Genomic DNA, 27,200 nt, shown 5'->3' with positions numbered 1-27,200 from the left:
CTATTCCAAAACACTGTAGTATCTTATGGAAACGGTCTTTTGGGTGAGATCTTACAGCGGGCCGCAGATTGGGTGAAACGGGAAGGTATTGAGTCGAATAAAGGCCTAAATGCACAAGGGATTTCAAAGCACAGTGAGGGAATAAACAATGGCCAAGGATAACTGGTCCTGAAGCCGGGAGTGGGGGCTGGGTGCAAGGGGCTGGAGGGTAGAGAGGTGGGTGCTGACGGTGTGCAAGGAGCAACTCCTGAGGCATTCATATTAGCACTACTGGGAAGCAAGAGAAGCAAGGAAGCAAAAAAGGAAGGAAGGGTGGGAGGAAGGGAGGGAGGGTAGACTAGGGAAGGAGAAAAGGAGGGAGGGAGGGATCTTTTAAGTTATAGAATAAAATACTGTGGAACTTTGAGTAGACTATAATTAAAAAAAAACAAATCAGTATTCAAAGGAGACTAATTTTAAAAAGTGAAAAATGCTGACGGTAGGACATCTATTCTTTCCCCCTACTTCAAAATTATGTTATGCTAAAAAACACATTAATAATTCTATAAACATACAGACATTCTTTGAAATGCCAACATCTCCTGAAATTCAAGTTAGTAATCATTAATATTAAAAAAAAATATGTAACCCCAAGCCGCAGGATAGGGTAGCACATCCAGTCCTGAGGGCCCCTCCCGGGACCTTCCCTGAGCTCAGAGCCAGGGGGAAGCTATGAGTGTCACTGGGTGTGGCTCAAAAACAAACCAACCAACAAAAGTCATTTTCGTTTGAAGAAATAGAACTTTCGGGGCTGGAGAGTTAGTGCAGTGGGGAAGGCACTTGCCTTGCATGTGGCCCGCCAGGGTTTGATCCCTGCCACCTCAGGTTGTCCCCCAAGCCCTACCAGAAGTGATGCCTGAGCACAGAAACAGGCATAAGCCTGTAGTATAGCCAGGAGCAGTCTTATAAAAATAAATACCTAAATAATTTAAAAAGGAAAGAAAATCGAACTTTAATTGTGTAAGCTTTTTCCACCTACAAGTAGTAACAAAAAGAAAGCAGACTCACTTCCCTTATTAACTTAGTGGGGCTGGAGCAATAGCACAGCAGGTAGGGCGTTTGCCTTGCAGGAGGCTGACGTGGGTTCAATTCCCAGTATCCCACATGGTCTCCTGAGCACCGCCAGGAGTAAGTGCAGAGCCAGGAGTAAACCCTGTGCATCGCCGGGTGTGACCCAAAAAGCAAAAAGCCAAAAACAAACAAACAAACAAAAAAACCCCTTACAATAGTGATAATTCAATGACCATCAACAACAATTGAAACATAATCAATTTCTATTCATTAATTCATAATTTGTCACTTCCAACACAGAATTATGCAATTCAAGTTTACATACATATTTTCATTGTGATCAAGTTTTCAAATACTTACTATAACACAGGCTTCTCTCTAAAAGCAGTAAGCAGCAATGATTAAAAAATTGAAATTATCTAAGATCAAGGTCAGTGATAAACTTTCCAAATCCCGTGGATAAAGTCAGCAGAAACCAGCACATACAGATTCCTACTGAATTGCTTATGAGTTTGCTGTCTGCATTCCCCTTTGCAAACTTTGAAATCAGTATCACCAGAAAAGAATCTTCTGATCTACCATCCCTTACAAATTCTAGATCCTTCTACACATTACTGTCCATGTAACCTGAATAAATGAAAAATCTCAATTTATCCACACACTGTTTGAACACAAATACAACAGTAAAATTAGTTCACACTACTTTGACACACAGTATTTGGAGGGGGGCGGGGGAAAGACTTGGAAAACTATATTCCAAGAGTTCCAGTTATCACAGACTCTGCAGAAAGACCATAGCTTATTCAAGCACAATTCTCCATGACAAATAACAATGTCAGTCCTATCACAGTCATACAAATGAAAGAGTTCCTGTGGGCAGCGCCCTGCTGATGAAAGGGATGGAGCGCAAGGTGATTAGTGGCAAGAATGATTAAGAGTTCCAACAATTTCTGGGTCTGCCTTTCCTCTGTATTTTCAAAACTAACTTGAAGAGTTCCAATGCCAGTAAAGGAAAAACAAACAGTGGCCGTTCCAAGAACAACGTCTTCCCCGCAGCACTGCCCGCCTGTGTGCGCGGTCGCGTTGCAGAAGCAGCCCTCAAACGTCGCCGTCAAGGTTCCGGGACAGCTCATTTGTTTAAGGTGAAAACTTGCCGTGAGATAAAGCCAGGAAATGTATAGTTGAAAGGGAAAGTCTCAGAATTCCTACCTACTAGAAAAGCATTATTCTTACACTCTCTTTTGGATTCTGCCTTAATAGTATACTCTAACATTCATTCTGGAGACTTTGGTAAAAAAATATATATATATTTAAAAAAAATACTCTTTGGTACTTCTCTACCAGGTTCCCTGTGAAATGCACTTGTGAGATTAGCACTTGTGAGATTAGCACACGTTCCTTTAATGTACTTAAAAAAAAACACACAAAAACGATATAGGGATTGGGGGTGTAGCTCAGCAATAGAGCACTTGCCTTGCATGTGTGAAGGAAGCTGTGTGTATGACCCCAGGACCGCCCCCCCCCACACACACGCTCACCCAGACACACACACATACCCCCCACACACACACCATTTTTTAAAAGCTAATACATCCTGAAGTATAACATGCGTTGTTAGGATACACACTGTAATTTCAACTCCTGTAAAATCTCTCTTGGATAAATGATAGGGAGGAGTGGGAAGGCCGAACATTTCATAGTAGTGTTGAATAAAAAGGAACTGGTGCAAAGGCAAGTTCCTTCCTGAAAGGACAGAGCAGAGCAGCTCCCGCTACTCCAGCACCGCACGCCAGCCCGGTGCCCCGCCGCCTGCCCCGGGCTCTGAACAATAGGGCCGGAGCAGAAACCTGCTATTTCGATGCAGAGGACTTCAAAACCCGCCATCTTAAACCCAAACCTCAGTGTTTATGAGGTTAAACACAAACGTCAGCGTTATATGCTACGAAATACAAGCTGGTGGCACAGCTTGGCAGTCTCCGTGTGGTGGTTACAAACGCCGAGATGAAGGCAGCTGGTCCCAGGTCTGGCCCAGCGGGCAAGCACCAAGAGGCGCGGCCGGGGACGGTAAGAGGCAAGCCAGCAGCTGGTGAGGGGAGGAGCGGCCGAGGTGCCTAGCCCGTCCCCCCCTAGCCCGTCCCCCGACGGGCTGCGGGCTCACTGGGACGCGTTCTCTGGCAGAAATGCACCCGGGCACACACTCACAGCGGTGCCTTCCCTAGCCCTGCTAGACCTCTACAGACAGGCCTTCGGAAGGAGCATCCGGGACGGGGTCCTCTCCCCATCCCAACAAGACAGAGAACTCCCTGGACGCGACTGGCCACAGAGTCGCCGGCTTCAAGGACACTGGACAGAGCAAAGAGCATGTTTTGGAAACAGGGACCAAATAAAAATTCACACGAGGCCTTGAGACTCCAGTCTCTCCCCCGCTCAGTCCCCAAACCCTGGCATGCTCCACACCAACAGAAGACGGAGGGCTCCGGGCAAGCCAGCTGGGCACGCCCCCGGGAGACGGCCCACACAGCCTGTCGCTGGAAGCCGCCCAGAGACTACAAGGCCACGGCGGCCGTCATGACGGTGGAGCCCTGCCACAGCCCAGAGCGGTCTTTCAGTGACCCACCACTGGGCGGGAACAGAGAGCAAGGGAGCACCGCACAGGTGACTCAAGGCGGACACAAAGGTCAGGCGCACACGAGGGGGGAAAGTCAGGCGGGGGGTAAGGGTTGGGGGTGGGGGGAATCCTCTCTCTCTCTTAGTCCCCCTCCCCCCCCCACCCCAGCTCTTGAAAACTGGAAACAGTAGAAATTTGCAAAGGTTGAAACAGGCCGAGAGACAGCTCAAAGGATCAACGCGCGCTTCACTGCAGGATCCACGTCTGCACAGCCCGGAGTGACCAGCGCGGAGAGGGAGCAGCCCTGACCACTGCCAGGCGTGGGCCCAGCCACCTCCCTCAAATAAAGAACAGCGGGGCCACAGCAAGCGGGAAAGGCGCTTCCCCTGCACACAGCCAGCCTGGGTCCCGCCCCCAAGTCCACCGGGGTGATCCGGGATGCAGAGCCAGGACTAAACCCCGAGTACGGACAGGTGTGTCCCCAAACCCAGAGAGAGAGGGAGCGAGAGGGAGAAAGAGAGAGAGGGAGAGAGAGAGGGAGAGAGAGAGAGAAAGAGAGAGAGAGAAAGAGAGAGAGAGAAAGAGAGAGAGAGGGAGAGAGAGAAAGAGAGGGAGCGAGAGAGAGAAAGAGAGAGAGAGAGAGAGAGAGAGATCAACCCTTATGACCCCTATTATTAGGACTACATATAAATGTCCAGAAATTAAAAAACCTTAGTGGTAGCACCCACATAACACAAACACGGCAATGCACACACAGGGGAACAGCAAGGGGGACAGGGCTGAGTGCAGAGGCGGGCTGGGATTCCAAGCATCTATTTCTTTTCTTTATTTTTTTGATCTCTGGCTCGCACCCAGCAGTGCCCCTGGCGGTGCTCAGGAATCACACGCAGGGCCCGGGATGGAACCCAGGTTATCGACAAGCAAGGCTGGAGTGATAACGCAGCAGGTAGGGCTGTGTTATGACTGACTGACCCGGGTTCAATTCCCAGTGTCCCATATGGTCCCCTGAGCATTGCCAGGAGTGATTCCTGAGTGCATGAGCCAGGAGTGACCCCTGTGTATTGCTGGGTGTGACCCAAAGAGCAAATAATAAAATAATATATCAAAATAATATATCACTGTAGTACTGTCGTCTCCTTGTTCATCGATTAGCTCGAGCGGGCACCAGTAACGTCTCCATTGTGAGACTTGTTGTTACTGTTTTTGGCATATCGAATACACCACGGGTAGCTTGTGAGCAGAATACTCTCGGTAGCTTGCTGGGCTTTCTGAGAGGGACGGAGGAATCGAACCCCAGTCGGCCGTACGCAAGGCAAATGCCCTTCCCACTGTGCTATCGCTCTAGCAAAGACAATGAGGCAAATTGCTGCTACATGGGTGGATCAGAAGGACAGCACATGTATGTCACAGAATGGTATCGTGGGGCACAGAGAAACATGGGAAGGAAATAAACACTTAAAGGCACCAGATACTGAGGACACGGCAGGGGCACCCAGGAAATGGTGGAGGGAAGAGGATGCTCTAGAAGGGTCTGGAGTGAGTTCCTACCATGGACAGCACTGGAAATCCCGCCACCCCAAATAAAATGCGGTGGAAAAAGTCTCGTGATAAAAGAAAGTCTATCTGTTTGTTATTGCATCACACCTGGTGGTTCTGCTTACTTCTGACTCAGGATCATTTTTGGTGGGGGTTGAGGAGCCATCACGTGGTGCTGGGAATCGAACCCAGGTTGGCTGCGCCCTACCCACTCACTATACTACCGCTCCAGTTCCCAAGGCAAATACATCTGAACCAAAAAGAAAGTTCTGTTGATAAAACAGCAAGTTCACTGAAAATACTTCTAACTAACATGCGATGCTATCCCAGGGAAAACACTTGCACAATTACTTGACTGGCCAGTCACGCTAGTCACGACCTCCCCAAACTCCCCTTCCTCTCGAAAGGACAGTGCAGAGCTATGCGACTAGGATGTGGGCATGCGGCAGGCATTTTCACCAGGAGAAACAACAGAGGGACGTCCCTGAAAGGGTGCTGAGCCGCCCCGGCCCCCCTCTCTGAGGCGCCCGCCCCGTCAGGCGCTCACCTCTGCAGCTCGCTGAGCCCCCGCGCAGACGGCACGCTGGGATGCTGCCTCAGGAAGTTCTGCTTTAGGTTGAGGTGAGTGAGGTCCTGGCTGTAAAAGAGGTTGGCGGGCAGGTGCTCCAGGCTGCAGCAGGAGAGGTCCACGGAGCTGATCCGCTGGGACGCGACCTACGGGGCAGAAACACACATCTGAGTCCGTGCCCGCCACGCGCCCTCACACGGCTGCTGCCGGGAAAAACGGAAACGCCAGAAACGCAGACACCCCGGTCAAGGAGCACTGTGGAGCCAAACAAACAAACAAGAATTCCAGTCACTGTCACCCCGTTGCTCATCGATTTGCTCGAGCGGGCACCAGTAACGTCTCTCATTGAGAGACTTATTGTTACTAGGTTTGGCATATCCAATACGCACGGGGAGCTTGCCAGGCTCTGCCGCGCGGGCGTGATACTCCCGGTAGCTTGCCAGGCTCTCCGGTAACTCATATAAAACAGAGTTAGCCACTGTCCCAAGTAGAGAACTGCTGGCCAGGAGGTGCGTGTGACGGAGGCTGGTGACGGAGGCACAGACCATCCGACGGAGGGCAGTAAGAAACAACCGCCAACATTTGTGTCCCGGAAACATGCGAGGCAAGAAGAGAGTCAGAGCTTAAATCCCGGAAGACTCTGGAGCCCATGCAGGGCAGGAGGCGGACGCTAAGGTAAAACAGCACCAAGGAGTGGGGCCCCGTGCCTAGCACCCGACCCACAGGCACAACAGTCTTCCCCCAGACCGCAGAGCCCGCCCGCCACCACCTCTCAGCTCAGCCCGCGCCCAGGCTGAAGGGATGTGTTTATATATTTACTGCTCTGAGTTATGTACATGTTCTCGTAGAATTTATTTTACACCCAAGTGTTTACCCACATATTCATGACCTTCTGTTTAAACGTCTGCTGCCATGATCAGAGTCCACTGGCGTACTGAGGACAGGAACGCAAGAGGCAGCCGTCGTCCCTCTCAAATGCTCTCTCCGGTACTCCAGGTCATGTGGTGCCAGTTTGGGCGGGAGAGCGGCCGGGCCCCACAGACCCCCCCCCTGAGGGCCCCTTCCTTGCAGTGGGTTGGGGCGCTATGCTAAGGTCAACGCTAACTTTCTCTCTCTCTTTTTTTTTTATTGAATCACCATGTGGAAAGTTACAAAGCTTTCAGGCTTAAGTCTCAGTTATACAATGCTCGAACACCCATCCCTTCACCAGTGCACATATTCCACCACCAAGAACCCCAGTATACCTCCCCCTACCCCCCAGCCCTCCAGCCCCTCACCGCCTGTGTAGCTGATACATTTCACTTTACTTTGATTACATTCAATATTTCAACAAAAAACTCACTATTATTATTTGGAGTTTCCCCCCCAACGCTAACTTTCTCTCGAGTGCCTTTCTCTTTGCCACCAAAGCTTTATGGAAGATGTCACTCCTTATCTGTGATCCGTTTGCTTTCCCTTTCTCCAATGACAGAAGGCAGAGTGTGGGGTCACTGTGTGGGGTCACGTGTCCTGCTGCCCCACTCAGCGGAGTCCTCACTGCTCAGGGTTTTGCATTCTTGACAAGCATGAAGATGACAACCCTCTCTCTGTGTCTCGCACAGAAAAACACAGTGGACAAAGGGCGGGTGTTCGGGCCAGTGTAACAGTCCAGCTCTCCCAAGTGGAAGAACTCACATCTGACATCCCCTGACATTGCAATGTTCTTGATGCTTAAAGTGCATTCAAGAGTAATTTCCGTAAGACATTCTGTTGCTGGCACATATGAGGGGAGAAACTAAGGGAGGATCGGCCTAAAAAAAAAAAATCAACTCGAGTGATTTCACTGAGGAAATCTGAGTTTGCACTTCAGCAATTTAATCTCCCCTTGAATTTGCACCACTGACAGAGGAAAAGGCCTCTCCAGACCAAATCACCCCTGTACACTGAAAGATGCAAAAAAAAGCAGAACCACCTGGCCTGAAAGAGAGCCTCAACATGCCACAGGCCCACAGGATGCTGCACCAGCAACCGCACACAGGGAGTGAGACAGAACCATACCCAAGGGTAAAATTATGCCGCCAAGGGTGCTTAGGGCCTGGGTTTAGGGCACACACCTTGCAAGTGTACGGCCCCAAGTTCAAACCCCTGGAGTCTCACATATGCTGAGTGTGACACTGGCAGCTCTGTGGTCTGTGACCCCAGCACTGCTGGAGAGTTCGGGCCACGCCACAGCCGGGAGAGCACTGCACCCAAAAGATGTGGGAGCATCCGCGGGCAGGAGGCGAGAACTCGGCTGAGAGTGTGCAGGACCGGAAGTCCCAAGGGACTAAAAGTCCAACTCCAGGTTGAAACTGGAGTAGACGCTGTTACAGGCTGCTTCTTCCTGTAACAATGTGAGCCCAGGGACAGGAATGGCCTCCAGAACATCACCACCCCCCCACCCCCACCCCGAGGCGGGGGACCCGTGTAGGCAGCCAGAGGCTGGCTCTGGCATTTCCATCTCCTGAAGTCGAGGTTTGTCTGGACAGAGGAAGTCAGTCGCCAGTGCAAAGGCCCGGAAAAAGTTCAGCAGCTGGCACGACAGGGAGGATACAGGGTAGGGCCTAGGGCCCTGCCAGAAAGACGGGCCGAGGGAGAGCCCGGGGCTTCCCGGGCGGCCACGACAGGCACCTGGGAGAGGAGCCGAGAGAGGTTCTGGGAAGCCCCACCAAGGCCAGGGTTCTTGTTCGCTCAGAACCTGGTGCAATGCTTCAAGGTACTTGCAGGGAGAATAGCTGCTGGCCACCTCAGGCCTCGCCCTCCTCCCAGATGGCGCCAAGGCCTCCAACGGCACTCTTACACGTGCCAACCATCTTGCGGAGGCTGAACTCTGTTCCGGCCGGAGCACGGCACTAACAGCTGCTCGGACGCCCATCGGATAATGACTAAACGTCAAGTCGCATTTGATTCTCTTCCTCACTCGGAGCCACGAGCGGCCCCTGCCGCAGAGGGGGCGGGGAGAGCACCCGGGGGCCGAGACAGAGCAGCCGAGGGAGGCGGGAGGGACGGAACAGTCCCAGGACAGAAATGGGACGGGCCACACTGGCACCGGTGGAGAGCTCCCAGGTGATGATGAAAACCAGCACAACTGCCCCCCGATGCCCGCCTAGGCCGGCCGCTTATCCCAGGGGAGCTGTGAGCACTGCCTCGCAGCCCACCCTGCAAAACACAGGGTACCACCACCAAGAGGTGACACCTGAGTCCTGCATGAATAAACAAAACAAAACTCTCGACTGTCTGGGCCCCCAGAGCAGCCCGACGTGCCCTTAAAGCACCCATCACAACTGAAGAGCCGGGCTGGAGGGATAGCACAGTGGGTAGGGCATCTGCCTTGCATGCAGCAGACCCGGGTTCGATCCCCAGCATCCATATGGCCCCATGAGCACTGCCATGAATAATTCCTGAGTGCAGAGTTGGGTGTGGCCCAACAGCGACAACTGAAGAGCCTTCTCCAAGCAAGACCCGAGCAAGGGAAAAGGACAAGACTTCGACCCACCCGCACGGCCGCCGAGTCACTCGGGGCTCTCACTGTCATTCTAACAGCAGGGACAGAACCGTGACTGGTGCTTCAGCAGGCCTGGTACTGGGGAGGGGTACTGTGCGGAGTCTGAAGCACCGAGCTTTCGACCAAATAGTTGGGGTGAGGGTCACACCAACTTAGATTCAGTCTAAGAAGAATTTAGCCTTGTTTACAAAGGAGAGATGGTTCCACTGAGTCACGGGGCCGGAACGGAGACCGAGGGCATGTCAGTGCTCAGCGTCCCGACCCCCACCACAGCAGAAAGAACCCTGTCAGAGCCTGTCGCCACCTCACCACTTGTCTGTACCCTCTGCACCCCCCCCCTCCCAACCCCCCAAAGTAGGATGACTCTGGGGAGAGGAAAAGCTACAAGACTCTGACCCTGACCGGGGTGAGGAGGTGGGAGGGTGTGACGGCCTCTGACTGTGCCATGGCAGAAACGCTCTGTGCCGGGGGGTTCCCCAGGCCCCGGCCGGACGAGACCAGCCAGTGGGCTCTGCTCAGCCTCTCGCCTGCCCCCCCCACCCCCCCGGTGGCTCTCTCCCCCTTCTCTGGACAGCTGACAGATTGTCGCTGTGGTGCTCCACGGAGCACAGGTTCCCTGCGTGTGAGTAGAAACGTCCAAGCTGCTCGCGGTGTCTCCCCCTCCCCGGAGCCCCACCCTGCCCGGCGTGCCTGCCCTCGCACCAAGAAAAAGCCCCTCCCTCTTCTCTACCCAGCTGTTCCTGGCGACTGGGCGTCCACTCAGGGCCCAGGAGGAAGTCCCTGGGAGGAGACCGGGCGGTGGCGGACGCGTGTGCCTAGCAGAGGCAGAGTCTGCTGACCGCACACTCATTCCGGGGAAGGGGTGAGGCTGAAAAATGGATTTGCTTTATTAAAAAAAAGAAATCCTTTTGGCAAAAGTGACTGTACTTGCATTTGACCCCCGAATACCAAGATCTTGAAACACAAACATCTGACGCGCAGGCAACCCGGCCCCCGCAGAGAAAAGGGCATTGGCTGAGCGGTACAGGGCCACGGGCAGGAATGGGGCCAGCACTATTGGCCCGGAGTCGGTCACCTCACCCCTGCTTCCTCGTCTCTAAACTCGGGCAAGAGCCAAACAGCCTGCTCGCAACAATGCTCACCTCACTTCAGTGCATGGAGAGAGGCTCACGGATCAGAGTCCGGGGGCCATTGTACAGCTCCGAGCGGAGCGGCCAGGGCCGTGGCATGTACGGGCACTGCAATTGACGCCTTGAACAACTCCGTCATACTTACAACATCCCGCGGAGCTAAACCTCAGCTTCTTCTGCGGCCCAGAGACGAGGAAAGAACTGCGTAAAGAACTAGTAGCACACAGCTGACCCGGCTTCAATCCCCGGCATCCCATATGGTCCCAAGCGCCTGCCAAGAGTGATCCCTGAGTGCAGAGTCAGGAGGAGTAAGCCCTGAGCACCTTCAGTGTGGCCGCAAAGCCATTGCGGGGAGAAAAAAAATCAGTGCAGTAAATCAGTGATTCTTTCTCTCCCTCTTTTTAAAATAAATAAATAAATAAATTTTACTGAATCACTACGAGCTATGTAATTGCAATGCTGTTCGTGATTTTTGTCATACAACGTCACCAGGGCACATTTCCTGCCACCAATGTCCCCATTCCCGCCCTCCCCCCTATTTTCCTCTTAGGCCGTGTGCTGTGTGTGTTCACAAAAGAGTGCAGGGGCACCACACTGGGCACAGGGCAGCGGCGCTCTATCTCTCCCACCGCCCGAGTTCGGTAGTCTCCAGCCGCTTCCCCCACCCAGGGGAGGTTGATGGCGATGATGAGGCAGGTGAAGGAAGGAACGAGGGCCAAGCTGGTTGGTATCAGTTGCAGTTTATTCCAATCTCCGTTCCCATTTTCTCTTTTTCTCTTTCTCTTTTTCTCTTTCTCTTTCTCTCTCTCTCTCTCTCTCTCTCTCTCTGTCTCTCTCTCTCTCTCTCTCCTCTACTTCTGTCTTCCCCGTCTTCTCTCGTGTGTCTCCTTCTCTGTCATTTCTGTCTTCTTCCTCTGTCTCCCTCAGTGACACAAAGGTGGGTTGAACATTAACGAATCAACAAAGAAGGGTAAGACCATTTCTCGAGGAGATTAACAAAATCTCATCTAAGGAGATCTCATCTAGGAAGAGCTCATCAAAGGAGATCTCATCTAAGGAGATTTCATCTAAGGAGATCTCATCTAAGGGATCTGCTCAAGGGTGGGGTCCAAACAAGGGTGTGTCAGGGTGTGATCTAGTAATCTGCTTAAATAGTTATAGTAAATCTACTTCTAATACTTCTAAAATGTCATTCTGTATGAGCAGAGTAAGAGATATAAAGTTTGGTTCTTCCTGAGGACATCTCACTAAACATTCCAGACCACAGTCCTCAGGCCAGGTTAATCTTCCTAACCCCAGCAGGGTCCTAGTCTCATCGTTACCTTTGGATCATGACAGCATTTGTCCATGATCATGCCCTCAACTTACAGATGAGTATTGTGGCGCTTTGACCTGGCCCATTTCGATGCCAGGGTAGCTCACAGCTTGCCCTGGGTCCATTCTGTCCCTCGTCAGGACCCTGCTTTTAGGGTGCTAGGAACTAAGGGCAACTGAGTCGAGAAAGCAGATGCCCGGGAGTAAGTATTATTGGAGCCAATCAACTCCCAGGTTACAAAGCATAATATTAACTGTCTTCCTGTATCCATACAGAAAGGGCATTGCTTTAAGGTAAACTATGCAAAAGACACTAACTTTCAATACAAGTTCAGAGTCCTTAGAAAGATCTGATCTTACAAGATAACAGAATCTGATTAGGGACAAGGTGATTAACTGGTTGGGAAGGAGGGTGCAGAGAAGAGTTTACAGATAAACAAAGGAATGGGAGTGTCTCAGGAGCACTTAAACTTAAACTCCTTGTGGCAAGGGAGGAAGGACAAACCAATGTTATCCTACAGTGTGCCTTGCTACACTGTCACCGAAAGGGCATCGTGCACATCCCTTTTCCTCCTCAGCACTCAGTTCCCGTCCAGAGTGATCATTTCCAACTAGCATCGTCACAGTGGCCCGTTTCTGACCTGACTGCCCTTCCCTCCCTGGGTGGCAGTCTCCTACCTACACTGTAGTTCACTTGGCAAATGAAACGTGTCTCCTCCCCAGGAGCCTCCAGAGTCTGGGGGGTTTGTCACGGAACACGTGCGTCCCAGTCACCCGGTCTGGTCGTCTTCCTTCCCCTCGGAAACATCCCTGGAAAACTGTCCACGTGGCCCCGTAACAGTTTCCCCCGGAACACCTCAGAGCACACGTAAGCATTAATATGACCTTTCCAGGTTCATTATTGGTTTTCACACTTTGGGGGCCTTTGCTTTGCTTGTTTTGGGGTCACACCCAGGGCTTACTCCAGACTCTGTGCCCAGGAAACCAGATGTGGAGTCAGGGTCGGACAGGAGCTGCAAGGCACTCGTCCCATCCTCCGTACCATCTCTGCTCCCAGTTCCCGCCTATCTCTGCCCGCTCCTCTGCTGCACGCGTCCCTCATCTGTTTCTCTGCAACTTCCCCACACCACGGGCCAAGGTGGGGGGCTCCGTGGGGCTCTGGCTGCCATGTTTCTTTCTTTCTTTCTTTTTTTTTTTTTTGAAGTAAATAGATTTTATTTAGAGGTGTCTGAGGGAAGGAGGGAGGGATAAGTGGGAGAGAGAATAGTGAAAATAACACGCTCAAGAGAGAACGCAGGCTTCTCCGAGGGTGGAGGAAGCCCCTACACATAACCGAGCTTTAGACACAAAAGTACGAGAGCATGAAAGTACACATCTCAAGGGGGGCAGGCGACACATGTGCTCGGCCACGTGAGCACAAGCAACACATGGGCTCAGGCAGCATATGCGCTTGCCGTGTGTTTCTGAGCAATGCGCCCCACTCCGTGCACACGACTCGCGCTGGGCACTCACTCTGCGACAGCCTCTCCCACAGTCCCACAGCCCAGAGTCAACTGAAATCACGTGACACCTTCTGTGCCCCAAGTGTACGTCAGTGACGAGGAATTATCTATCTTAGACGCAGCATGTTCAAAGTGAGCAAAACGACTCTGAAAGGATTGCTCCGAGCAGCCGGAGCAGCAGAGATAATTGGGCTTGGGCGTGTGGGAAATGAAAGCCGGCTGCGGAGGCGTCTGAGTCACGGCCGCTCTGACCCAGCCGGCGGACTGGGCCATTATGCCCCTGGCCACGGGGACAGTTGCCCGGGAGCTGACGAGCCTTTGGTGAAAAATCCGTAACCTCAGTCGACCTAGTTTCGATTCTCACCACCACCCAAGCGGTAGGAAGGCGAGAGGCTGGGGGATCTAAACTTAGAGCGAACCATCATGACTCTTTATTCGGGAAGCGCCCCAACAACTTCACCTATCTTTAATTTCATCCTTTCCGATAGTTTTAACTTAATAATGTACATCAAATAAAACTTTCCAATTTCATAAAATTAAACGTTTCTGCACCACAGCATGCGTTTCTTCATTTGGGGAGAAGGGGCGGGGGGGGAGGAGGGTTTCCCTGGCTGTGCTCAGGGGCCACTCTCGGCAGTGCTTGGTGAGCCGCATGTGGTGCTGGGCGCTGCCGTGGGTCAGCTGCAGGCCAGGCCTTGACCCCTGCACTCTCTCTGTGACCTGAGCACTTCTATTCTGGAGGAGTTCTGGGTCTCCCCTGGCTATTTTCACGGCTTACTCCTGGGTCTGTGCTCAAGTATCTGCCCGAGTGGTGCTTGAGGGACCATCTGTGATTGTGGGACCAGCTGCCTACGAGGCACCCTAACCCCTGTGCTACCCGACCCCACATGCATTTTCTTTTAAAGAAATATTGGGGCTGAGGAGATGGTACACAGGTATTGCCCTGGGGACCCCCCGAGCTCGGCTGCCACCAAAAGATACAGAAAATCCACAAATACAACAAATGATTTGACGTGACCCCTAAACTTTTCACATCATTTCATTTCTCGGTTCTGACTTAGATGCCTTTCTCAAAAGCTGATGTTTAAAACAGATGCAGCAAAGCGCCTGCAAGATGGGTCAGAATAGGGGCCGGAGCGATAGCACAGCAGGTAGGGCATTTGCCTTGTACTCGGCCAACCCGGGTTCGATCCCCGGCATCCCATATGGTCCCCCAAGCACTGCCAGAAGTAATTCCTGAGTGCAAAGCCAGGAGTAACCCCTAAGCATCGCTGGGTGTGACCCAAAAAGAAAAAAAAAAAAAAAGATGGGTCAGGACAGACAGTGATAAGGTCCTACCAGGAGCACGTCAAGATGGCAGCTTTCCACTTTGTAAATCATACTCAGAAGTATCAGATCGTGCGTCTCTGAGCCTGAGATGATACAGGAGGTGGGAGACCCAAGAGAGAGACGAATCTCCATGCTGTTCGAAATCACTAGCGGGGAGTGAAACAGTAAACCACGGGTCTGGTTGGAAAGATCCAGTCAAACCGATGCGGTTCTATGCCAGCAAAGGCAGTGACGGGGAACGGATGATTCAGGGTCAGGTGTCAGACGTGAAGGCGCCAGTTAACACAGACAAGGGACCCAAGGACAAAAGCCATGAGAGAGACGCAGGCTGAAGTCGGGGGAAGACGACCACCAAACACCAGCTCACTGGCAGAGCACCAGGCTGCAGCAGTGACCGATACAGAGATACAGAGAAACTGGGTAACGGAGAGCGGTCACCTGGCCTCTCCTTGCTAGAGGGACAGTGATTCTTCCAGCATGTAATGCGCCCTTTGCCGCTAGAAACCGGGCACTCTACTTGGGGCTCTGCCTTTGGAGGGGGCGCTTCTGGGACACAGCCAGTGGTCCTCGAAACTCACTCCCCACAGTACTCAGGAGACCGTGTGAGGCTGGGGATGAAGCCAGGGCTGCCCACATCCCAGACAGGCACCGTCAGGCCTGGACGGACTTTCTCCCCAGCGGCTGGGCGCTGCGCTTGTCGCTGGAGAATCAGTCAATGCTCGGTCCACTGAGGACACAGACGCGCGAATGCCTGACTCGGGAAGGCAGACGGCAAGGGGAGCACGGAGGAGCCATGCCAGCCTGACGCCTCTGCACCTGAGCACTGCAGGGACGAGCGTTCAGCACCTGAGCAGAGAACCCGTGTGCCGGCAGCTGCACCGGAGGAACAGAGCCGGGTCCCGGGCTCCTGAGTCAGAGCCGGCCCCCCACCCCCACCCCGTCCGTCACTCCCCCTGTCACTCTGACGACTATCTCCCCGCACACACAAGCCCCATTGTGTTCCTCAGAAACAACAGAAACACAAAGCCAGCTTGGGTGGAGACCAAATCTGAACTCCGAGTTCCTTCCTCACTTCCTTATTGGCAAAACATGGGTAAACAAGAGCTTAAGAATGTGACAACCTACAAATGTCTGCGGCCCCTCCTGACCGCAGGCCCCAGAGGCGGCAAACTCCTGACAGAACGGGAGGGGCAAGGGGCCCGAGCCTCGGATTTTCTACTAATGGAACATAAATTCGCACTTAACTCCACCAGAAGTAAGCTTTTTGTTCTGTACTGAAAATACAGAAGCCCAATGATACTTGCTCACTCCAGGAACAGGAGGAGCCTCAAACCATTTCTTCAGGGTTTTGATGAAGAAGTCTGACCATCTCACTGGTGGGCGGCCACGCGGTCTTTTGACATCCCGTGGAATCCAGTCGGTAACAGCTCTAGTCCAGCAGTCGTCTCTGAATCGCATTACATATCCAGCCCATCTGATTTTCGACACCTTGGCAAATGAGACAGCGTCCTTGATTCTTGACCGTGGATGGAGGTCAGAACTCCAGATTCCTTCTCTCACTTGAGTGAAACGTGATACTCCCAGCATAGCTCTTTGGGATACCTGAATAGCATTCTCATCCTGTTTGCATAGGGCCCAGGTCTCTGAGACGTATGTTAGTGCAGGAAGAATGGTGGAGTTGAAAAGATGTGCCCAGAACCAGAAGTTCTTCGTCCTCTTAACCACGTCTTCAATGCTCTTGAAGGCATTCCACGCTGCTCTCTTCCTCCTGTGCAGTTCTGGCGCCAGGTGGTTCCTCGTGTTGAGTTCTCGACCCAGGTACACACAGCTGCTGCATTCGGAGATGTTTGTTCCATTGAGAGCAAATGGAGCTTCAGGACTAGTCCGTTTTTCATGAATATTTCAGATTATAGTTATTTGATTTCCAAATCCAATGAGCCAGTGACGGCCATCTGGTCAGTTGTGCACGCTCAGTTCCTGAAAGCCAGGGTACCACCCTCTGGAACCCACCTCCACAGCAGCCTTCCACCTGGAGAGGACTGTGTCACCTGCCTGGGGTGGCTCAGATGGCACCTCCGACTTCTCTGTTTTGCCTTGGGGGCCAGACCCTGCAGTGTTTGGGGCCGACTCCTGGCTCTGCACTCAGGGGTGACTCCCGGCAGCTTGAGGGGCCACGTGTGGTGCTGAGGCTCGAGCCCAGGCTGGCCACGTACAAAGCAAACCGCAAGCACCTTACCTGCTGCACTTTCACCCTGGCCCGGACCTCTTTAAAGCCTCTCGTCATCATTTGAGACAATGAGTGGTCAGTGCCCAGGGGCTCTGCTTATGTTCACCGCTCCACACACCCCGGTTGACTGACTGCCTGGCAGATCTCCGGGCACTCTGCCAAGAGCTGCCCAGACTGATTAAGGTGCTTTTCAATTCTAATCATGGTCAAATGGCTCGCTGGACTGGCATCTTCCTCTGGAGGCTCGGTCAGTCTCAAGCATTGTTTCTTGAAGCCTGGCTCGCTTTGTCCCTCCAGGTCAGTAGAGCACTGAAAGTATGAACCAGGCGAAGGAGCAACGCAGCAGAGAAGACCCACTACGACAGAGCGAGTCGCTTCCTACCTCAGCTCTCGAGTCTGCACACTGGAGTCGACTGTCTCAGTGGAGGCAAAGTCGGACCCAAGCTGTTCTCGGCACTTGACTCGCAGGACTACCAGAAAGCATCTCAACCAACGTGCCTGGGCCCGAGAAGAGTCCAAGCTGCGAGTTACCGCCACTGACGTGACGGGGGCCACTGCTCGAGCCACTCAGCGGGTGAAACACGGCGGTCAACGAAACACCTGGGCCCCTCGGTGACACCCTCGCCAATGAATGATTCACTCTGGACATAATGTCCAGGGCAGGGACGCAGCAGCCGCGTGCTCTGCCTCGTACCCAGAAAGCGGAGAGCCCACAGGGGAGAGAGGAGAAGGGGCCACGAAGCGAGTGGCAGAGAAAACTACTGGGATTCCCAGAGGAACTTCTGAGCACGACTCAGTGAGGGGGTGAGGTGGGCACAGAAATGACGCTGAGTCAAATATTTTTCTGTCTTCTACTGAACAGCACAATGAAAAGCAATGAGCAAAGTGACCAGGCTACAGGTTCCAGCTCACTTAGCGGGTAGGGTGTTTGTCTTGCCCATGGCCGACCCGGGTTCGATTCCTCTGTCCCTCTCGGAGAGCCTGGCAAGCTACCGAGAGTATTCCACCTGCACAGCAGAGCCTGGCAAGCTCCCCGTGGCGTATTCGATATGCCAAAAACAGTAACAACAAGTCTCACAATGGAGGCATTACTGATGCCCACTCGAGCAAATGATCAACAATGGGACGATAGTGCTACAGTGCTACTAGTAAGAACTGTCTTGTCAGACACTGCAGGGGTCTGGAAAACAACGGACATCTATAGGCAGTGATCAAATGGTGGTGGTGGGAGGGTCCCTACAGGGTCCTTCTGAAACGGGCAATTCTAAATCCCTAAACTGAGAGCCAGGTGACCATGATGAGAATTAAAAAATACCTTCAAAGCGAATGCCAAATAATGCCAAATAATTCACTCCAAAGTTGATATAAGGGACAGAGAGGATTTGAAAGGAGCTGACTTTTGTCAGCTAAAAGCCACATCTGTCAGATCTCTATCAGATTCTACAGTCAGCCTGCTAGACCATCCTTGCTCAACCAGACCAGGATTCTTTATCCTAACAGTGGTATAAAACGTTCAGTGTGGGCCAGAGAGATAGATAATACAGAGTGGGCAGGACACTGGCCTTGCGAGAGAGTGAGCACCAGTAGGAGTGATCCCTGAGCACAGAGCCAGGAGGAAACTCTGAACACAGACAGGTGTGTCCCCCAAATCCAAAAGTAAAGAAGCAAGGACTTTTTTTTATTTTTTCAAAAAGATAAAAAGTAAAATACAAAGTGAGTTTTCATGAAAGACCTGTCGACCTGCAGCCCAGTGCCGAGAGAAAAGCTTCTTACCATCAAAACACCAACATCATCACGAAAAATTGACAAGACTCACTAACTACAAAATAACACACTCCCTAAACTTCTTTCAAATAAAGAAACAAGACATGCATACAAGATGACTTAAGTAATCTCAAAAAAAGTCTTATAATTTTAGTTTGACAGGCCACACCCAGCAGGCCTCGGGGGTTGGATAAGTGCTCAGGGGAACGTGGCGGGGGACCCTGGGGGTTCAGGAATGGAAACCGCAGTGAGCCCGCCAGTCCTGGGAGCCACTTCCGGGCCCCGACTACTCTGGAAAGGACTCACGCTGCTCCATCTAACGACACGAGTCTGTCGGGAAAACCTCAAACTTACCACAGGAGAGAATGACGGGGCCCAAGCGGTGAGTGAAATGCCCTACGCACAGTATGGACAACAAACCACTCTATTTAAGGACCTGAAAAGCAAATCTTCACTGTGATTCATCATCGCGTTCTCATTCAAAGAGTGATGTTTATTTAGCAGTTCATGTGATCTTTAATTCAGCCTGACACACAGTCCCAACCTGCCTGTGATGAGCCTGATATATCATGATAACCAGAACTTCACTGCAGCGACTAAAAGATAAATCTTAAGATGACCGAGAAGACCCAGAGAGCCCAGAGGTGAGGGGTCTGCTCTGCACGCGGTGGCCCCTGCCCCATGTCCCGACACCGCAGACAGCCACGGGAGCGCCAGCAGTGTCAGTCCTGAACACAACCAGGTATGGCCCAACTGCCCCCAGTCCCCACGAACCAGATGACCCGGCGTGAAAATACGCCGGTAATACCCAAAGAGCAGGAGAGTCAGAACCGCCCAGATGTCAGCCACTAATCAGCTTGGAGAGAGCCGGACACACCTCCTGTGGCTCCACAATGCCCATCACGGCTCATGATCTTCATGCTCGAGCATCTGCCCTGGCGAAGGTTCTCGGAAGAGCTCGTGCTATGTCTCCTCCTTCCCCATATGGAAGAGAACTGGACCATATGCAGAGGGAGAAAGTGCCAGGAAATGGAATCATAGCTCGGGGGGTAGGACGCTTGCCATGCACACACCTGACTCGGGCTCGGTCCCCAGTACCCCAAAGGGTCCCCTCAAGCACTGCCAGGAGTAACCCCTGAGCACTGCCGGGTGTGGCCCCCGAACCAAAACTTGGAAGAGAAATTCACAATCTGCCCCTTTCTTCCATGGACTGTGTATCCTCTCTGGTAAGACCTGCTTCATTATCTCAGACCCAAGTCGCCGTGATCAGCGCTCCCTGCTTAGCAACCTGGGCAGATGCGTGAGAGTCCTAATCTGAACTGGCCTTTCTTCCAAAAACAAAAATAAGGACAGAACTATGTTTTTCAAAGGAATTCTAGTCTTTCAGATCATATGTGTGACTATACACCTACATATGTGTTCAGATGTATACACACGTAGACTCATGTGCATTGACGTACCCATGAATACCCATACATGAGAGAAGAGGAGCGGCTGAAACAGACACGGGATTCACTGAGTCATCTGGGGAGCCGCTAAGCGTGCGGGTGAATACAACTGGCCGTGAGTCCCGGTCTGGAGCCACTCTTAGGATACTGAGTATTTTATTTTCCATAAAAGAGTGAAAAACACTTGCATGCACAACCAAGAACAAGTAACATAAATCCTTTATAATCTGCCTTAAAATACAGAAACGCATGTTTCGTCGTTGTTGCTCTGGTCTGTGGCCACACTCAACAGTGCCTGAGGACCCCCCCGGCTGCACCCCGGCCCCAGACACGCCTTAGCGGGAGATGAGACAAAGTCTCAGAAGGGACAGAGTTAAAACCTGAAACTAAGACTAGAGCTGAAGATCCACATGAAAAATCAATTTTGAAGGCAATTCAAAGAATCAGTGAACATGCCTAAAACGACCAACTCTAAAGAGGGCCACACAGAGAGGCCCAAGAGCCAGGTCCCTCTTCTAGGGGTGTTACTCCTTTCTTTTCCTTCTTTTGCCAACAAACACCGGAACCCCTGGTCTTCTGCGATCCCTCTCTCCCCTCAGCTAACTACCCCTGGCCCTGCAAACCACTTTGAAAACACGCTGTATGCACACACCCAGGTCAAACAGACTCGACCCTGTTTCACAGCACATAAACTGGATGGCCCCTGAATTTTTAAAGCATGCTGTGAATTAATATTTTAGAGATGACTTTACAATCAATATTGTCATCCTCCCAAAGGAGCTATTTCTTCCACCAACACCCACCCAAAATGAAAACTTGGAAACAAATGCCTTAGAAATTGAACTAGAAATATTAACGCTAAAATTAAGTTTCAGAAATTAAGTATGGGACTGGTAAGGCACCTGCCTTGCAACCAGCTGACCCCAGTTTGATCCCTGGGCCACATATGGTTCCCACACACCACCAGGGGTGGGTCACTCCTGAGTACTGCCTTCCTGATAAACAAATCATTCATAATTAATAATCTTCATAGCTATAATATTCAAATGAAATGACACAGAACAAAGAGGAACATTTCTACTATAGCTAAGACTGAAACTAAAACTAAAAACGAAATAATTTCCCTTCACGATTAATCAGCTCATTCATTTTACTTTAAAATCCATAAGAATTTGGTTCTTTCTGTATTCCTCTGATCATGGTGGGGGTGGTCATTAAAAATCAGTTATTTTTGTTGTTGGTTTGCTTTTCTTTCAGAACTTTATTAAAATGAATCATGCTTTAAACATCAGGACCTGAAGACAATCCGATCAGTGAACATTTTATTTCCTTTTTTTTAAATTTTCTTTTTACCTTAAAAAAATTTTTTTAATTAATTCACCACGAGGTACAGTAACAAAAATTTCATGTTTGAACTTCGATCATACAATCACCAAACACCCATCCCTTCACTAGTGCACATTTTCCACCACCCAAATCCCCAGCGCACCCTCCCCCACTAATTCTACACTTCCCCCTGCCTATGTGGCAAAGAATTTGCAAAATATTCTTTCTCTACTTTAGTTACCTTCGATATTTCAGGACCAGTCCGACCACCCCTCATACCTGGTGAAAATGCATAGCGAGACAATGTGTTTTCTATTGCTTGTTATGGATATAATATAATGTCGTGTGGTCGCTCACTCTAGAAATTCTAAGATTTTAATAATTAGGGTCTGAAGAAATCACTGCCCCAAGTTGCTCAGGTCTGAGATTCATTTGTGTGTCTCTGGATCGTGGCCGTGTGGGAGCTTAAGTACATGGTAGGTGGATGTACATTTTATTTTTTATAGAAAAGAGACATAGGAACCAACCCTAAAAGTGAGTAACCTGCATCACTTCCTAATACTTAGAAATGAGGAAGAGCAGATGACAAAGCAGGAAGTAGAAGTGGTTTCTAACACCCTCAGCCACTCCAAATTCCCCATGAGCACAAACCCCCAAGTGGGTAAATGTCTCTTCTCCTTTTTAATAACCACCCCCCGCCATCATTTTCCCAAACTGCAAGAGTAAAACGTGATTATCACAAGAACACAGTCTTTCGAAATATATATATATGTGCACACATATATAACAACATATATTTTACAAGATATACTGTAACGTACATATATATTTTTACATAGAGATATATTGAGATTCTATACACACCATACACATACTATAAGGCGTCACAGGATTATACTGGACAAAGTTTAAAGACTATAGCCCAATTTCATAAGAGTCAGATTCAGATCGGGCGCTCACTGATTTTTTCTACCCTCTTTCAGTAGCCCATTATAACTCACTTCCTATTTGATTCACTAGCCATAAAAACTTTTAACATTTTTTTTGAAACATGTATCTAAGTTTCAAGATTGGAGAAGGGAAAGACTGTATCAAAAATCATCATGTCTCTCAGGGCTGGAGCATTAGCACACCAGGTAGGGCGTTTGCCTTGCATGCGGCCAACCCAGGTTCAATTCCCAGCATCCCAACTGGTCCCCCAAGCACCGCCAGGAGTAATTCCTGAGTGCATGAGCCAGGAGTAACCCCTGTGCATCGCCGGGTGTGACCCAAAAAGAAAACAAAAAACAAAAAAAGGATGATGTCTGACGTCTTGCCCTCTACAGTCCTACGATTCTCCCGTGCCTGCCATCCACCCTCACCGACCCCCCTTCAAAGGCTACCAAGGTCAAGAGCAGCCATGAAAGTCTGTTCGGATAAACTGGACATACGTCTGCTTCAAATAAACATAAAAACTGATATTACAATACACAGTTAAACACACAGTGATAAACCACAGGCAGGATGGTGATAAAATGACCCACGTCACAAGCACAGGCCACCAGACGCCTGCAGGCATCTGCCCTGTGCTTGGTTCACATGAGAAGGACCTCGACACTTGGAAACTTTGTATCGCAGTGAGTAGCAGGGCCGGGCTCTGCTTTCCCGCCAGTGTCTCTGCCGGGATCCCTCCACTGGGAGGGGGCTGAGCGCCAACTCCCATTCCCTAGTGAACCAGTCACTGACACGAGCCTCCGAGGGTGACTAACTCCCAGCCGTGCCTCCCTCCTGGAAACCTCGGCCCCCACTTCTCCGAGAGAAGAGTCTGCCGCCGCCTGGCGTGGGTGTCGATGTGGGGATCACCTGCGGCACGGAACAACACAGAACAGCACACGCCTAGCCGGGGCTTCCTCCTGCCATCACACTGCCATGTGCCGAGACACACAGCAAGGGAAACCGCTCTGTTCCCAGTCCCGCTCGCCGGTGAGCTTCAGGCCAGACCCTCTGTCCTCTAGGCCAGAGAGGCAGGTGGAACAGGAAAGAGTTAGTGGCCAAGCTCGTGTCACAATCACCGGCAGCAGCGACCGAGCAGAAGGCAACACCTGCCGGCCCCCACTAGTAAAAGCTTGTGCTCGACCCAAGTCTCACACTCCACCCTGCTGTTTCTCTGGGCACAGAAGCTGCTTGTAGCCCAAACCTGCGTCTGGGGCCGGGGCGATGGCACAGCGGGTAGAGCCTTTGCCTCGCACGTGGCCGAGCTGGGTTCAATCCCCAGCACCCGCTATGGTGCCCCGAGCACCGCCAGGAGTGATTTCTGAGTGCAGAGCCATGAGTAAACCTCTGAGCATCACTGGGAATGACTCAAAAAGAAAAAGAAAAAAAAAAATTTTAAAGCTGTATTTTGCCCTGTTTGTGAAGGTGTAAATCCAGTGAGTCTCGCTGGTGCTACGGTTTCTGACTGACGCCACCATCCACCCCGTAATTCCAAGAGCCTTTATTTCTCCAGTTTCCTCATGCTCCAGAATTTGGAGATTAATCCCATCCATCCCTAAAACCCATCGTTCCCCTTCCCCCCTCTGCTCCCCAACTCCCCCTTCACCTCTTATCCGGAACACAAGGCTTCCCAAGCGCCCCCTCCCTGGACCACTCAGCCCTCTGCCCTCTGCCCTCCCAGCTTCTATTTCTTGCCCTTAACAACCCATACTCCACACAACAACCAATACTGGCGGCACAAAAAATTCCTGGAATAAGCCCGCCCCTGGCTTGTCAGTAAGCTAACAGGAAGTGGCAGACCCCTGGGCTGTGATGTCACTGTGATGTCACTGTGATGTCAGAGCCCCACCTGCCCTCAGTACAGTACCCTGCCCTCCCACTGACCAAAGATCCCATCCCCCTGGATTTCCCAAAGCACCCCCTAAGTGCCTGCCTCAGAAAGAGCCATTTCACTCTGACCATATTATGACAGAGCTGTGATTACTTTAAGTTCTATTGCGTGTCTAACCAGAATTCCGTACGTTCCACCTCTCCCTGAAGTCCTTACCCAGAGAGCAGAACAGGACCTGGTTATACCCAAGAGCCAAGACACAAACCTTCCACAGCAGCTGAGAGAACGCTGGCTTCAGAGGAGCGACCTATCCCTGCACAAATGTTACCAGGACTATTAAAGCCAGTACCTATTAATCTTCTGTTATTGTCGCAAAGCAATCTGTCATTAGTACTCATGATAGTTTACGTATACTTTTATTTACATCCTTATCACTGTTAAGAATGTAAACCTCTGACTAGTTCCAAAAGGAATGCAAGACAGCCTCCAATTACACTGCATTTGATCTAATAGATTCAAACAGCTTCATGAGACATTTCATCAAAACTTTAAATAGTAGGGCTGGAGCAATAGCACAGCGGGTAGGGCATTTGCCTTGCACATGAGCTACCCAGGTTCGATTCCCAGCATCCCATATGGTCCCCTGAGCACTGCTAGGAGTAATCCTTGAGCACTGCTGGGTATGACCCCAAAGGGAAAAAAAAAACACCTTTAAATAGTATATGTCCTCAACACTGTCAAGGACCTAAAAAATACTGTTAAAACATGTAAAACTTATCATAAAGACAGCTAACTGCATTATGGTACCTATAGATCCTAGGGAATAGAAAGCATTCACAGGAAAAAAAGAGCAAAATCTAAGGAAATCAGTTTATTTCCGAGTGATGTACTAATGTTGGTTTCTTAGTTTTAATAGATGCACTGTGGTTATCTCTTTGGGAAATCAGCTGAAGGTGACATGGAAACTCCTTCAACTATCTGGGACTTCTCTGTAAATAAAAAATTGACCCAAAGTATAGTTTTTAAAAACTCAACATATACTTTACCCATAGTTGAGCATTTAATTATGAGGAAAACAGTGTGAGCCATTGACATTTTGCTTTGAAGCCAGGCATCTACTCAAATACTGAGCACAATGGGGTTTAAGACTTGTCACCTCACATCCTCAAACTCAGTGAATCTGGACTGACATGCACACTGCACCATCACCCTCAGAGTTCTCCACTAACTATCAGGAGTGGCCCCCTTCCCGTCTCTCTGCAGAGACGCTTTCCTTTCATATGGCGTCTCCGCTTGCCTGCCGCGTTCACAGTATCTTCTAGATCCTAACAATGTAGGTTTGCTCCCACTGTTTCTCTGGAAGCAAAGGAAACCAACTCCTACCCGTGCTGCGTCTTCTTCTAAGAAGCGTTTTTACCTGGTAACTGGACTGTGACCAGTACTAAGAAGAGACTTTGCAGACATTATCCCCTATGAACTTATCTCCAAAATTAATCCCCATTCATGGACTTGACAGATGTTTATGTCAGACAGCTGTCTAAATAACACTGAACATGGAAAAGAACCTGGGTTAGAAAATTCTTAAAATATGAAAGCAAATTCCACGGTAATGCTTCTGTACCCAAGTGCTTCGATTCATAAAAACACCCAGTAACAGAGCACCAAGTAGGCAATCCACCCCACAATTTTACTATAAGCTAGAGATTAAAAAGAAAAGAAACATCTTCACAAGCATCCTCAAAACACCAGCATTTGTTTGTCTAATTTGTCACATTATTCTGGTTTCGATTAGCCTATGCGCATGGACTCAGAGACACACACTGTTTTGTGCATCACAACTGTCTCACTTAATCAGGGGGCTATAATAAAAGCAAACAATAAAAAAATTAAAATCATTTAAAAGGCACCAGAGAAAAATGTGCAAGGGATATAGCACAAGACTACCTCTGTTTCAGGAAAAAAAAAACAGAGAAAAGGGGAAAATCTGTACCAATTTTCTGGGTATTTTGTGGTTTTGTCCGAGCCTGGGAAACCCCTGGAATCTCCTCTCGCTCTTACTCCTAAGTGTGCGTTTCGATAAGGCTATTCTCCCCACTGAGTGTTCTTCTTTTCAAGCACAGACAAAAACTGGCAAAGAACTACAGTGTTCAAATGTTTAAAGTTTATGACCGAAGTTTACTTTTTTATGAAAAATTTCCTGCAGGTTCTAGTGCGTCCACGCTTATCTTCTGGACAGGGGGAGACAGCCGGGAGCCGGGCGGGCGCTTACCTTGGAGACTTGGCGGAGCCACCTTAAATACTCGGTGAAGGTGTCAAAACAAATGTAGTAGGTCTGGCTCTGGGGTCCAGAGGAGCTGAAGGCTAAACAGTGTTGGTGCTTTTTCACTTCTTCTACCTATAAAGAAGCAAATGATGACAGGTCAGAAAGCAGAACATGGACATACTCCACGAGCTTAGCTTCCAGGTGACTAAGCCGGCTCGGGCTGACTCACATCTGTCCTCCTTCGACCCAGACATGCCCCTCCCCGAGGCTGACCAGCCAGTCGGGAATGACAGAGAAACTCCAAAAGCGAGGTCCGTCGTCCTTAGATTTTCCAACAGCGAACTGCTCTGCTTTCTGCTTCAAACAGGATCGGCCGATTCCGTCCTGCTCTAACGCTCCGCCAACAGGACGGTTCTCAGTTCCTCTTGGGGGGATTTTCACCCAAGATTTATTTCAGGACTTCAACTTCAGGTCAATTTATACATAGGGGCTCTGTTTTATTTTTTTATTACTGGGAATTTTTTTTTTAAATAGAAGTCTTCAAGCAGGTTAAGTAAGAAGTTATCAATTACTATGAAACTGTAAATTGCAAATCCCTGAAATCAGAAAGCCTGACTACGGAACTGTCAGACTCCAACAATGCAGTGACACAGCCCGACTCAAACCTCCTCTCCCGGAGGCTACGGAGCGCAGTGGGCTTGGGCATGAGCCCGCTCACAGGAGGCCACGGTCACTCCTGGGCACCACCTGGTCTCCCGACAGTGGCAGCACAGAGCTCGGCACACTGGGAGTCATCCCGGATCACCACA

At 50.5% G+C, this 27,200-nt stretch overlaps 1 protein-coding gene across 1 annotated transcript in view; it reads right to left on the bottom strand.

Annotated features, from left to right (window-relative positions):
• PHLPP1 (PH domain and leucine rich repeat protein phosphatase 1) overlaps nt 1–27,200 on the bottom strand; it is a 218,339-nt gene that overhangs the window by 80,537 nt on the left and 110,602 nt on the right. Inside the window, 2 exon segments of the mRNA XM_055124878.1 lie at nt 5,742–5,908; nt 26,398–26,523. Of these exon segments, the coding sequence (XP_054980853.1) occupies nt 5,742–5,908; nt 26,398–26,523 (293 nt within the window).

Source organism: Sorex araneus, chromosome 2, assembly GCF_027595985.1.
Source record: "Sorex araneus isolate mSorAra2 chromosome 2, mSorAra2.pri, whole genome shotgun sequence".
In the NCBI taxonomy this organism is placed as follows: domain Eukaryota; kingdom Metazoa; phylum Chordata; class Mammalia; order Eulipotyphla; family Soricidae; genus Sorex; species Sorex araneus.
Note: the sequence above shows the minus strand (reverse complement) of the source record. Positions and strands in the feature narration are given on the sequence as shown.